We start from the raw sequence: 14,546 nt of genomic DNA on the forward strand, positions 1-14,546 counted from the left end.
TATATGCTACATGGTCAGGCTAATGAATAACACTTTATATATTCTTTTGACACTCCAACTGCCCAGCAAATTAGCCACTCCATGAGGAATTTCAAAAGCAGTAGCTTAGAGGCACAAAACACCCTCCTGCTCCCCCAGAAAATCAATTTGTGCCATATTAAAACTTTTCTGACCGGACCTGCCTGCCAACAACCAACTACGTACACAGCAATACTGGACAGGGACACGGCCCTAGGCATGGTTTATGAACCATGGAGCACCTGGGGCAAGGTAACTGCAGAAATCCTGCCGCTTCATGCTGCTGGAGGATCACTCTAAATCCTCCAGTGCCAGGATTTGCAGAAATACTTGCCCCAGGTTTGTGGTCCTATTCCATACATACTCACCTCAGAAAGGGGTCTGACTGGGAGAGGCGGTGGATATGCAGCATCTTTTAGGGACTTAAATGGAAACTATTGTCTACACAGAGCTGTAGGCTTTTCCCTAGGCATGAACCATATGGTGGGCACGGGTTTTTCATTGATAGTGCTGTGGCTCGCCCCTTTCTCTCTCCCTTCCTGCTTACTGTAATTTTTTTTCTTTCTTTTTGTACTTTCCCAACCCCATCAAAAGCTATTTGTGCCTTTGGGAATCACACATACTCGTGCACTTTATATTCACTGAAACAAAAGTTTCTTGTGGTGTTAACACGCTTCCACAGCACCTCATACTTTTGTTTTACGTGGCATATGAAACACTCGCCTGAGCTGTCAGTCACTGAAACTATCAGTCAGATTGCTGGTGGTGATTATGAACAACCCTAATGAAATGCCATTATTGCCATGACCCAGTCACAGTGTTCATGGACACAGAATCACAGAATGGTTTGGGTGGGAAGGGACCTCAGAGACCACCCAGTTTCACTCAACTGCCATGGGTAGAGAAACGTCCCATCAGACCAGGTTGCCCAAAGCCCCATCCAGCCTGGCCTTGAGCACCTCCAGGGATGGGGCATCCACAGCTCTGGCAGCGCTGCTTTAGCTATCTGCTTCTGGATTCAGCTAAATTGGGATTTTAACATAACCACTCTCTACAATCAATAGTAGACAAAGAGCTTCCAAGTGTGAAAGTGCAGTGAGAACACCTCTGTAACATTTTCTCCCGACCACTGCATTCAAATTAGAAAAGTTGATTTTAAAAGCTCCCTCCCCCAGTATCTTGGCATGATTGTTGTAGGGGACAAAGAAATGTGAAACTTGTTTCTGTGCCTTTCTAACTATTAAGACAATAAAGCCAGAAACCAAAATGCTGGTCCCTTTCAAGCACACTGGGCTCTACTGCAAAGTTACTGTTTTATTTTCATGTTTGAACAACGACTAATGGAAACACCCAAAACTTCTCATTGCAGCCACTGAGTGTCTGTAACTTTCTATAGCCCTTTATCATCTTATTTCTCAGCCAAACTCAGCAGGTGAGGGAGGCAATTCAGGTTGCTCAGGAAATGCATGCTGGAGCTGGAACACCCACGACACGTGCTGGAAGAGCTGCTGCAACCAACATGAGGAGCACCAATGTGTATCTGAGCTGTATAGAGACGACAGCTCCTCATTTCCCCCCCACTGCAAACAACACCTGCCCTCACAAGAGTGCATCTCCTCTGAGACATCTACGGGGTTGCAGGCAGCAGCACCTCTGGCCATGGGGACCTGGCACGTGTGGGGTGACACGGGAATTGTCACGAAGCCTTCAGCATCCCACCAGGGCTGCATTTGGAGCAGCTTCGGTGTGCTGTCACTGCAAAAAGGGGTGCTTCAAGGTCAGTGGTCTTACAGAACTGCTCCATCTCTGATGTCTACGGTTCTGGTTTTAAAAGAAAAGGGAAGTTATAACCTGTATGCTCGTCTTTCTTTCTAAAGCTGTATTTTAGAAATTATTGGGAGCTGGAACTCAGGGTTCAAAGCAAGCATTTCAGAGCACTACTTTTGCATCTCCTGTGGGTTTTGACCTTAACAGAAATGGACGTGAATTGCCAGCTTCCGCTTGTTCCTGGCAGCGAAAGAAAGGACAGGTAATAACGATGTACGTGTTATTACAAGAATAATATGTTGAACTGCAAAGAGATTCAGATCCACAAGGTTTTTTTTAGGCAACTTGAATTCAGAGGAATAACCGCTGAACTTTGGGTTCTCATCCATTTGATACTCGTTTCACTTCTTACTCATCCCCAGCGCGGATGCCCCGAAATGGAAACCTAGCTTCCCTCAGGGGCTAAGGGCAGTTGTTTCACTGGAAAGGGGTACAGCTTCAGGTGGGCTAATTGTCTCCTGGTTTTACACGCCTGGAAGAGGGCTGGATTTGCACGGTGACTGGAAGAGGGGGGCAGGTGGGAGGATGACCTCTTTCTGCCTTAGCACTGCGCCGGGGAGGAGCAGCTGTGGGCTTGCAGCTCCGTGGTACAATAGCAGCTGCGTGGTGCCTCCCTACGTGCGAGCTGGATACGCTCAGCTAAAAATAACCTCCTACCTTTGTCCCTCAGCTGGTGTGGAAATCAGCTAGCGCTTGCACAGAGCCTGGAAGCATGAAATCATCAGTGCTGTGATGACCTCCCAGAGATCGCATATTCCCTTGGTGCTTGGGAGTCAGTGTGGAAGTGTAGCGGTACCCCTGAGCCACTGCCCTAAGCTCCGAGACAAAATACCTTGAAGTGGAAGAATAATCCCCCTTCACAGGGGCAATTTCCTAATGAGTAAAGACGGCCCCATGGCTGCTAATAGGGCTAAATGCTTCCATGCGGCCACGCTGGGCCAAGGGTGAGGTCAGCGGTGACTTCAGCCACGCAGAAATGCTCTCCCTCCCTCCCTCTCTCGGAGCAGCCCCTGCCATGCAGGCACACAGCTGATCCGGGAAGAGACCCAAGGCCTGGGATCTGCAGGAAACCTCAATGAAATCCTCGCCCTGATCACATCTCTGCGTTCCTCTCCCTCGGTTCTGGAAGCATCCCCTGTGGGAAGCACAGCTGGGGAGTATTTCGGCTGCGGTGATGTCAGCCCGCTCCTGATAGGCTTCTGCATAAGGTGGCACGGGGCTGGGTGCGAGCGGTGCGCGGGTTTGTGCTTTCTGCCAGAGGATGGCACTCCACCCCTTGCGAAGGCGCTCTGCCCAGCGCACAGCACCTCGGCTGTGCTGGCAGATCCAGCAACAAGACGAGATAAAAACACTACCTGCACGTCTGACATGAGCAACGGGACCTGTCGCATGTAGCCGCTGCCAGGCAGGCGCAGGTTGGGAAGGATGGGACACAGACGGCTGCGGCTGTAAGGTTTTTTTGTGTGACTTGCTCCTCTGTGCCGTACCTGCTTGTTTTTCTTCTCCAAACTGCCAGCCTAGGTTTCTTCGCTGGATCTGGACACTTCCAGCTCCTCTCGCCCTCTCGCTCCCTCTGGTTCTCCATCACCGAGGGTGCTGCCTCGTGGCTGCAAATGCTGCAGCTCGCAGCACTTGTATTTCAAACCTAACTGAGAGCACTTGTGACAACGTTATTGCGAATAATGAATACCTCTAGGAACCAGGCTGCTACCTGGTGTATCTGATCTGCTCCTGCCTCGGTAGAGAAGAATCTAAATTGCTCAGAAAATGGGCAGCAATAGGATAATGCTTTGTGATCAGTACGGTCTTAACCTAGAAGTATCTTTGGAAAGTTACAGGATTTTTTCCTGCAGTGAGAAACAAAGGTCAGAAGCACGGCCTGACCAGCCGCCTAGATGGTTTTCCTTTCCAAATTTCCCTGGAACAGACAGTTTATGTGAGCTGCGCAGTGTTTAAACCACTCACGACTGAAGCCTCAGTAAAACTCTGTAGCATTTCAGTAACTTACGTGTGAGTGGAAGCATTCCCAGACAGCTCCAAGCTGTCTCCAAGCCATGGAAATTCACAACCTCACAGCCTACCTATTGCTCAAGGGTAGGATTTGCGCTGAACCTAGCCCAAGCTTCATGGGCTGGAAGGTCAAAATCACCTACAAGAATGCAAAATATATCCCCTCATACAGCTTAACCCATCTTGTATTTGAATAAAAAAGCATGAAGATGGTGTAATTTCTCTTATGGGTTCTCCAGCTATAAAGCACAGCAGGATTTATTCCAACATGTGAAATCCTAACCAGGCAATGAAGACCTTCGGCTAGGCCCATGTGCCTTGGCTGTGACGATAACGCACTGTGTGACCTTACTGCAGTAAATCCCTTTGCTGCCCGGCGTCTCGGTTTGCCCCCTAGACTCGGGATGTTTCTGCGTGATGCCAGGACTGTTATTTTTCAGTCCTGCCCATCATTCCCAGTGAGTACGTAAATGTTTCCCCTGGACTCATGAAGGCACTGAGCAGAGTCCCGTGGCAATTTAATCTGGACATTAGGGAAGAGGGCAGCCTGGTCCCCCACAAAGACCCACTTGACATCCAGGAGGCTACCATTTGCCACCAGTGTGCCCCTGATGGCTCCACCAACACTGCCAGACAGATAATTTTTGGACCCATGACCGGATCGCAACGAGGCGCCCCCCGCTGCCCCCCACCAGCGCGCGGCCCCATTACCTGTGCGCGATGCTCCCCGACCGCAAACTGTATCACAGCAATGCCTGGGTTATGGCTGTCTTCGATCCTCTCCACAGTGCTGGAGTCTATTTTCAGGTCATTGCTAATTTCCGCGCTCTGGATGAAGTCTTCCGTTTTCAAGTCCTCTACTTTCTTCAGCTCCCCGTTGGCCAGCTGGATGATCGACCCCTTCATGAAGTAAGGGGGCAGCGTGGGGGGAGCGGCGGCGGGGGAGGCGATGGACTGCACCACGGGGAGGTGGATCTGCGCCTGCACCATGGTGGCCTGGTAGGCGGGCTGGGTGGTGTGGGGCTCGGCGCTGAAAGCCTCGCTCTTGGGGACGGCGGTGGTGACGAATGTGTGAGGCACTGCTGCGAACTGGGGAGACGAGGTGACTATCGCCGGCGCCACGCCCGACGGCTCCACGTCGGCGCTGCCGACGGGTATGAGCAGGGGCTGGGTGCCGGGGATCACCAGGTGCTGGGGCAGCCCCCCCGGGTACCCCAGGGCTTGCTGCTGGCCGCTCAGGTAGCCGATCACCGGCGGCTGGGTCCCGGCGTAGAAGGCCGTCGCCGGCAGCCCGACGGGGAGCTGCTCGGAGGCGCTGTGGGTCGTCTGGATGACGGTGTGGGGGGACAGCGTGGCCACCGCCTTCACCCCCTCGTGGCCCAGGGCCTGCTGCGGGGACAACGCGTAGGAGCGGTGGGCCGGCTTCCCGAGGTGCAAGCTTCCCTTGTCATTGAGGGCGGAGGGGGAGGTCTCTCGGTTGGTGGCCTGCTGCACCTCCATGTCCGCCGTGGGCGTGCTGCTGTTGGGGACCACCATGACGGAGGCTCGGACCCCTGAGGAATCCCGGGCGCCGTACTCGGCGGGGCTTGAGTGCACCACCACGTGCCTGGTCTCGTAATGGTGAGGAGCTGGTTTATTGCCTGCTTTGACCAGACCCATGTCGGCGGAGGGCGAAATGCCGTACCTCCGGCTCTTCTCTATCTCGCCGTTCAGTACCTCCTTGGCCTGCATCGCCTGCAGCCGGCCGCTCTCGGGCTTTTTGGGGGCGTCCCTCGCCACGAAGTGCGAGGCGTCGCTGTACTGCACCACCACCTGGGAGGAAGGGCCGAGGGTGAGCGTGTGGGGGATCACCGTCTGGTGGGGGTGCAGGGGGACCGGGATGGTTGGAGGAGAGACGTTTCGGACCGCGCTCTGGGGAGAGCTGGAGATGTGGACGTACTGGTTCTGCTGGGCGGGCGGAGGGGACCCGGCGGCGATCAGCCCGGGCGTCCTAACCAGGTGCGGCTCGACTTTGTGCCCCTGCTGGCTCAAGCCGCTCATGCTGGCCAGCAAAGTGGAATAAGCCTCCAGCTGGGAGCGCTGGGATGGAGTGGTTGCGACCGCCGTGGCCGCCGCCACGGCGCCGGTTGCCGAATTGGCGGTCGGGGAGATCAGCTGCGAGGGGATGAACCCGGCGTATGGTCCGCTGTACTGGGGCCCGACGAACTGGAACGTGTGCTGCAGGTGCGTGTACTGCACGGGGGAGACGGGGGTCCCGGACTGGGAGAGCGCGGGCGAGTACACGGTGGGGAGCGTGGTGGGGGCCGGCACGGACCTGGGCGCGCTCGGCGGGGAATAGTCCAGCCCCGCCGACGGCGGCGGTGGCGGCGGCTTGTGCAAACCCTGCTGCAAGCCCACCTCCGCCGACGTCCCCCCGGGCCTGTGCCTGGCCCCCAGGCCGCTCTGGCCGCCGGGCGTGCCGGGGAGCCATGCTAGGTTGTCGGCGCGGTGGTTGTCGTTCGGCAGGACCGGCTTCACCTCCGAAGGCAGGCTGGTGGCGGGGATCTCTCGCTTCTTGGGCGGCAGGCATTCATTGCTCCGCTCTTGGTTGGATTTCATCTTTCGCCGTCCCCCCTCCACTGTGCTTGCTTCACTGTCTGGCTGGCTCTGGTTTCAGTCTGGTAAACGGAAAGTCACATTTGATTTCTGCCAGGGATCCAGTGACTTCATGGGGAATCATCTCCCTGTGAGCACGATCCTCCGACAGCTCCTCTGGACTCTGCAACGAGAGGGTGGGCGAGGGAGGGGGGAAACCACACCATCAGCGCTGGGAAATGGGAACAAACAAGCCGACACCCCCAACCAGCAACCGAGAAAGAGGACAAAAAGGGCTGGAAAAACAAAATCAGCCGGGCATCGCTGCTCTCGTGTCAAGGAGCAGCGGACAGCTGCACTGTAAGCAGCAGCTACAATCCTGGGCACGTCCATGAGCACATCATGAAAGCGATTAAAACCGCAGGCAGGTCAGAAACTCTCTGACCATCGGGTGTCAGATTTAGCAGCAAGCTCCTAGGGGCTTGCCCACAATGTCTCGTCAGCTTGCTTTCTTCCCTCCATCAGGAAAACCCTGGTGACTTCGGCTATCCCAAGTCCTGACCTGCCCGAAACCAGGAGCTCCTGCCTTGCCCGGCCTCGTAACAAAAGTTATGGAAAGTTTTTTTGCCCACTCGCTGTCCAGCCCCCAGTTTCCCCCCATACTTCTGGCTGGTCTGGAAGGTCAGAGAGCATGGGTTCTTACAAACCCTACATCTCACGCACGACAGGCATCCCTGCAAGAAAAGCGTGTGTTACGTGAAAGGAAAAAGGGGGAAGAAGATGGGAACGGGTTACAAGCCACTTTAAAGTGAATGCTGAGCAGCAGTACCGATAGCTATCTTATGGCAAGTAATATCCCTTTGGGGGATTTCTTTCCCTGTTGCCTCACTCCTAATGAACAATAAGCCCGATGTTTATGTGTGCACGCAGTGCTTTGAAGACATATTAAGCAAAGATTAAACCTGTCTTTAAGAGCATTCCTTACGTTTGTGGTCCTCCAAGCTGCCATAATCCAGCAGCAGTCTAAGGCATTTAAATGTCTGATACAATCGGCCTTGAGTGAATTATTCCATTCCCTAAAACCTGATAAGCAGTAACCAAACGCCAACAGCCACACAGACCCTACAAAAACAGTTTGTTGTTTTTCCTCCACCAGCTCCGCAGCTGCCACGCATTAGCGCAGGGCTGGTAAGCGGAGAAAAACCAGCACACCCATCAGCTGCAGCTTCGGGCAAAGGCTGCTTAAAGGACCCAACGTTTTGGGGCAGATTCTCTGGCTTTTGGGCCGGGGGGAGGACGGAAGGAAGGCTCCCTGAACTCGGGGGTGCCCTGCGATCCGCAGGGGTCTTCCCCCTCCTCCTCGTCCTCGTCCTCGCAGTTGCTCGCCGTGTCTTGGCAACAGCTAAAATTATTATCTTACACATGACTTACGGGTTTTTATTTTTAAGTCCGACTAAAAATAAAACCGCCGAGCTCACATTTGCGCAGTCATCCTTAGTTAAGTTTAGCTCACTGTAGTCTTCTGCCCCGGGCGGGCGGCTCTGCCAGATAAGAGCCGGCAGCTGCTGCCCGGGGCGCTCGCACCGCTCCCTCACACCATCCACGGGCGCTGCGAGGGGAAAATGGGGATGTGGGATGGAGGCAGAGAGCTGGCCCTACACAGCGAGTGCCCACACATCACACACCGCAGCCGAAGGGGGCTTGTGTGCGGGACTGGGCAGGGCCAGACCCTGCTGGTGCAATGGGCAAAGGGGTCTCGCCCAAACCCCATTGTTCCAAAAGTCTGAGGCATTGGGACGCAGCTTCCCCCCTTTAAATTTGCTGCTGTGCTGCCCTGTGCGACCTGGTGAGCTTTCACTTTGTGGGAGCTGAAGCGAAGGTTTTGTTCTGCTAAATAGGATTGAACCGCGGAGTTTTGGGTAGCCTCCAAAGTCAAAGCTAACATTCCTCAAAAATACCACACGCTAAATCTTTTTTCTTTTTTTTTTCCTTTTGTTAATATTTCTTACGGCTCTCTGCATCATCACCGGCAACAAAAGGGCTACCCAAAATCTCCCGGAGAGCACAGGAGGAATGAACAAGCTGAACGGAGACGGAGGAGGAGACGGCGGCAGAGCGGTGAAGCCTGCCCCACTTTCCCAAGCCCGAGCACTCCATGGTTAGACCCTGAACTCCAGCAGACATCAGACTGGATTTGCAGAGATGCAAATGTGTGGCAAAACCCAGCCTATTTCTGCCCCAAGACTTAGAAGCGCAACGATGAGTCTTCAGCACAACGCAAGCTCCCGCAGCAGAGATAAGGCAGGGCTGGTTTTGCTCGGGGAGCACTGAAAGGCAGACGAGCTGGAGCATCTCAGGGAAGAGGTACGAGGCGTGGTGAAACCTCTCTCTGCTGGTTGCCCTAGAAAGATGAGCGCCTGCCTTACGCGCTGAGGGGAAGACTTTATTATTCGCATGCTTTTTTGCAAGATGCTCCGAACAGCAGCAAGCACTGGGTGATTTTTTTTGCGCCCACTTTGTAGGCGCGTGTCACACAAGGGCGTGCGTGCGTGCAGGCGTAATTACGGCGAGGAAGGTAAAGGGGACAAAGAGATCAGGGGCAGCAGCTGGACTTTGGTATCTCTGGCAGCTCGTGCACAGGGAACATTGCTAAAGTGTCTGGACGGCCAGTGTCCACTGGCAGCCTGCCCACACTCAAATTCCTGGAAAGGCTTAAGGCAGAAAAATAATCACTTGGAGGAGTCACCAGCTGGGTTTGCTCTGGTCCCGAAGGGATTGCTCACTGGAGCTCAGGATGTGCATTTTTCATGCAAAGCTCCGGCGTGCCTCTGCAAGGCACTTCAAAACTCCCCACGTCTCCCAGAACGCTGCTTTTCCGTTTGTTTCATCTAACAAATGTAAGAAAAACTGGGTCTCCTCTCTGTCAGGCGGCACTGCCCCACCTGGTGTTATTTATTTATTTATTTATTTATCCCCTGTGTCTCCCCAAAAAGTTATTAGCAGAGGCCAGTCCCTTTTCTGCTAATCCCGCTGCCCCGTAGAAATCCCCAGCCTCGTGCAGCCAAACCCTGGCTTCAGACACCGTGAGTCAGGCCCCCCTCCTCGCCCCTGCGATGCACGGTCCTGGCTCACACACAGCAGATTTCTTAAAATGATAAAGGTGGAGGGTTTTTTTTGCCTTTTCTTTATGTGTTTTTTTTTTTTAAGCTTGCCCTTCTGCTGTGCGAGGCCTTTCGGTCTCGAGGTCTCCGGCTTCTCCCTGCAGCCCACAAGAGCAGAAACTTACTTTTTTTAGCTAACCGTGGGATTTCCCACCTAATCATCTGACACCAGGGACGGGATTTTGGAAACGGCCTCAGCTCTCTCGGGCTCCCGATGCAACCTGAGCTCCTCCAGCCCCACATGCCCAGGAAGGAGAGGTGCAGCCCCCCTACGGCCCTCCACGAGGGGCAGATGCGACTCACAGCCGGCCGCCAGCTGCAGGACCTCAGATTTGGAGGCCCAGCCCGGCTGATAATTGCACAAGAAAAGCCTTTACTCTTACACCAATCCCCCCGAGGCATTTCTGCAGCTGAAATGAGCGAGCGGAGTTCATTTATGAACCGCTATAATACAGAAATTACTTTGTTGGTGTTTTTCATTTATCTGAAATGTGCCCAGCTACAATGGCAGCTGCCTACACGATTTTCCATTGAAAACTTCACGAGCGGCTCTGAATGCAGCAACGCCCACTCGCCGCTGGGTTTGACTTGTGACAGAAACTGCCGTGCCTGCACGAACACATTTGGATCACGTCGCACAGGTCTCGCCCCATGCGGCTGGGAGCAACCTCCCTTCCACATACAAGGCCGAACGGATGAGGAAGACGCCTGGCTTTGTCTCCAGGAGGGATGACTGTGATCCCCACGAAAAAACGTGGGTCCTGGGGGCATTCCCAGCCCTTTGGAGATGCAGACCGTGACACCAGCACGCACCATGTAACGGGGCAGCGTGAGAGCTCAGCTCCCAGGACGGATCGGGAAGGTCATCCTGCACGGGAGAGCAACTTCAGCATCCCATTCATCTGTTCTTTTTTTTTCTCCAGTTAACTCATTTTTCTTCTTAATTCAGAGTCAGCTCCACATGGGCATGCCCTGCAGCATCACCCACGCTGGTCCTGCACGGCCCCTGAAGCTGGCAACGTGAACATCCGAGGGGACAGCACGCACACTAATCCATGCAGGCAAAACACAAGAAAAAAACAAACACAAAAAAAGGTCGCAGTTCCCAACTTTGTGGCAAGTCTGGGAATGGCACTTTGTGCCATGAAACGACTCCTTCCCGATCCGTGGGCAGAAAGGCAGGCGGATAAAACAGGAAAACGGGCACAGAGAGCCAAATTCATCACCAGTGGCACTCATCTGAGGCCAGCACAGCAAGGGTGAGATGGCCCCGACTGTTCTCTCTGACAAGACAGAGCAGAAAACCATTAAAAGAAAATGAAATAATGCGGGTTTATAGCCACATAGCAGGATACGCAGTCACAGGCTCCAGTTGCAATTAAAAAAAACACCGTTCCAACTACAAATGCAAATCAGCGTTGCTCTCAAGCAGGGAACGCTGACAAACGAAGGCGGTGTGCTAACATGCAGTGCCAGTACTCTTAATTTAAGTATGTGAGAAACAAAGGTATGCACCAGCCGGGACTGCCAGGAAGAGCTTGCTTTAAACAGCAAACAAAAAAGAACTGGAAGGATTTAAAAATGACTTTTCTTACAAAAAGCAGATACAAGGAAACCTTTTGCTCCCCTTCTCCCAGACAGCTGAAGAAGGGGGGAAAAAAAAAATCACACGACTCCCATAAAGGTTATTTATACAGGAGTTTTGAGCTCAAGAACTAAAAGAATTCCTCCATGGGACGTGTGTGTCCAGTGAATCACAGCCTGGACGGCTGAACGGGCCTCCTGCAGCAGCCACGGAGACGCCTGCTCCCCGCTGCAATCGCTCCTGTGAAAGCACCTTACCCATCTGGAAACCCGAGGTGCAGAGCCAAGTGACTCCCCGACACCAGCGAGATGGACCAAAGGGTGACGAGCTACCTGCGGCTGGGCTCACTCGTTAAGCCGGGTAATTACTGCAGCCCTCCCCTGCGGCTCACAGGGAGCGCAGCACGGAGCTGCGAAGCGTTATGCAAGTCTCCTGCGCTGCCAGATCGCTCTCCGCGCACTCGGCAGCCAAGTCACTCCCTCCCACCATTGCCTCAGCTTCATTAACTTAATCAGGTATTCATTCATTCATTCACTCATTCATTCAAAAAATAAATTGATACTAAACCTGGCAAATAGCCAGCGCCGTGCATGCAAGGAGCGCGCTCGCGGCAGCCGCAGGGGCTGGAAGAAGAAGGGCGACCCGGCTTTTGTCAGGGCGTGCGAGGAGGCACTGCCCCGCCTGTTTTTATTTATTTATTTTATTTATTTATTATAGGTGTGCACGGGACCTGGGTGCACGCGTGCCTTTGCCACAACCTCCCCAAAAGCACCGAGGGCTCGGCAGCTGCGCTGGGGGCAGGTGCTGGCTGCGGAGAGCATGGGATTGAGAGCAGCCCCGAAAGTCAGCGCTGCCAGCAAGCGGCAAGTCGAGTACCTCCCCAGAGCAACGGGCTGGTTAATTGATTGGGTTATTTGGGGGAAAAAAAAAATAGGAATCGTGGCAGGATCGACTCAGCTCTTTTTGCTGTAAGGATCCTGCCCTTTCTTTTGCACATACCGCATATAAGCACAGCTTAATCCAAGCAGAAGGGAATGAAGCAGAAAAAAAAAACCTGAAGAAACCAACCAAAAAAATAAAGAAAAAGAAAAGGAAGAGGGGAAGCATCACACAACCAATGTTAAGAGCAAATGGTGATGGAAATCTCCATTTGGCCCCCCTATCTGTACACGGAGACTTTCCACAAGCCTCCAGCACTCAGGCACCAAATAAGAATCCCCTCCCTTGCACCGCTCTTGCGCTTGTTTTTCGTATCCTTCCCATGTAAGTTTGCGAGGAACGTTATTTCTTCCCTCTAGCTGTCACCAGAGTGACTTTCACTGAGCTTTTTTTTTTTTTTTCCAGCAAGCTACAAGGAAGCTGCTTTATGACTGTTCCAAAAAGCAGGCCTGGAGAGTCTGCGCTGCCTTGCTGTGAAGAGTTTCACTTGGTGAGCCAGGCTGGGCATCAAGGGAAGGGGAGAGGTGCTGCATCTCCCACAGTGCCAGTGAGGGGTTGCTTCTGACACCAGGAGTAGCTGTAAGCGTTTTAAAGCAAGCCACCAGAAGGATGCTCATAAACCCGAGTAAGAAAACAAAAGCAGCGTCGGGATGCTACGGTCACTTTATCCCAAATGATCCAAAGTTTGGCAGAGGTTCTGGTGCAGTCCAGATAAATAAAAGGGATGTGGTCTGAGCCGTTCTGCTTCTTCGCATGAATCACTTCGCTTCTCCCTCTGAAAGGAGCACTAGAAGAGCTGTGGGGTTTCGTGATTCAAGGCAGGAGGATGAGCAGGCAATATTTCAGCGTCCTGAAATGAGGCTGGCGTGTCTAACCGCACCGCCAGCTCAGAGTTCACTTCTCACAAGTGTCAAGTATATTTTCCCTTCTCTGTCTCTGCAAGCCCCAGTTCTGTCTGTTGTCATCACTCATGGGATTTACCTAATCCCCGAAACGATGGGAAAAAAAATCGTCTTTTTCTGCTGGAGAAACAGAACCGAGTCTCAGGCACACAGTGAAAAATTCAGATTGTGCGTATCATTTATTGTACCTCCATTCATCCAGCCTGCGCTGACAGGATAAATGCAAATGACGCCCATAAAAAATGCTGAACTGTGGTCCAATGTATTCAGTGGTATTTCTTAGAGATTTCCACTCGCTCCTACCACGCTCTGCTCGCATTCCTCACACTTCAGCATATTCAAGCAGCTGCCTATTTATACAAACAGTCTGAAACAGAAACGTTGATCCCTTCTTCAAAGCTGATGGCTTTAGCGGCATCCACTGGGCTGAACCATAAAGTGGGGCAGAGGCAATCAGAAGGTAGGGGCTCCTTTAACACCTATTTCCCTAGACTCAGCTACAAAGGGGGACTTCAGAGCTTTCTCAGCACAGAAAGTCGCCTTTCCAGCGTTTTATTCCTAATACCAGTGGACTGGTGTTGACCTTCTGAATCCACTGTATCCCGTTATAGACACCAGGTACAACTTGCTGGTGCCCATCGAGCACCAACACATGATATTTGGGATCCAGGCTTTACTGGCACTCTTCGGACCCATGCCAATGAATCCTGCTCATACCTGTGCATCCTCTACTGCCAAGGCTTTCCTATAAGCTCGGGCAGCTTTTTTGCACAGCACCCAGCAAAAGTGTATCATCCTTTTTATCACGACAGACACGTCTGATTGCAGTTTGCCAACACGTTTCGGTGGTTGCTGCCTGCAGGGCTTTGAAGTGCTCCCCCTAGACGGGGGCTAAGGCAACACCTAGTGCAAAGCCTGTTCTCCAACCAGCCGTGCCTCACTAATGACAGGATTTCAGTTTCTGCATCAGCTAAGGACGTTTCACAGAAGCACTCTCACTAAATCAGGGGAAGGGAATGAGATTCAGCTGGGGGTCTGAGTGCTCAAAACCTTTGTGCGCTGCTCTTCAAACCGGCATTCGGGCGCTGCTCTCCCAGAGAAGAAAACAGTTAAAACAGGCTCAGATCCTCCCAGTGCAGAGCAGAACCCACCAGGGAGAATTTCTTGGGAGAAGAAAGCTCCCTGGGGAATCCCTTGCAAAAACCGCCTCATCTCACCAAGAGGCCAGCTCCAAAAAGGATGAGCAGGGGACACTGGCAGTCGCTCCCAGACACACTGCGGGGCTCACTCACCAACTTCGGCAGTGATAGCGAAGTGATGGATGTGAGGTGTCCCACTGCTCTGCCATTCACCCCCGGCCATGGGAACATCACGCACCACTGCCATCCCTATGGTGAAAAGGAAAAGAGATTTTTTTTTTCTGCTATTATTTACACTCATTTAGCACTGGACTGAGGGATTCTTCAGTATCTGATTCGTTTGCCACTCTCTGCCTCCTCTGATCTTTTCTTCTGAATGCATAATGTGTAA

General features: G+C 52.9%; 1 protein-coding gene across 15 annotated transcripts in view; it reads right to left on the reverse strand.

Moving 5' to 3' along the window:
• ATXN1 (ataxin 1) overlaps nt 1-14,546 on the reverse strand; it is a 196,213-nt gene that overhangs the window by 9,327 nt on the left and 172,340 nt on the right. For all 15 annotated transcript variants that reach the window (XM_068674779.1, XM_068674791.1, XM_068674776.1 and 12 more), the window contains one exon: nt 4,567-6,613. In XM_068674779.1, coding sequence (XP_068530880.1) covers nt 4,567-6,453 — 1,887 coding nt within the window. In that variant the 5' untranslated portion in view covers nt 6,454-6,613. The remainder of the gene's footprint in view (nt 1-4,566; nt 6,614-14,546) is intronic.

This window comes from Anas acuta, chromosome 2 (genome assembly GCF_963932015.1).
Source record: "Anas acuta chromosome 2, bAnaAcu1.1, whole genome shotgun sequence".
NCBI lineage: Eukaryota > Metazoa > Chordata > Aves > Anseriformes > Anatidae > Anas > Anas acuta.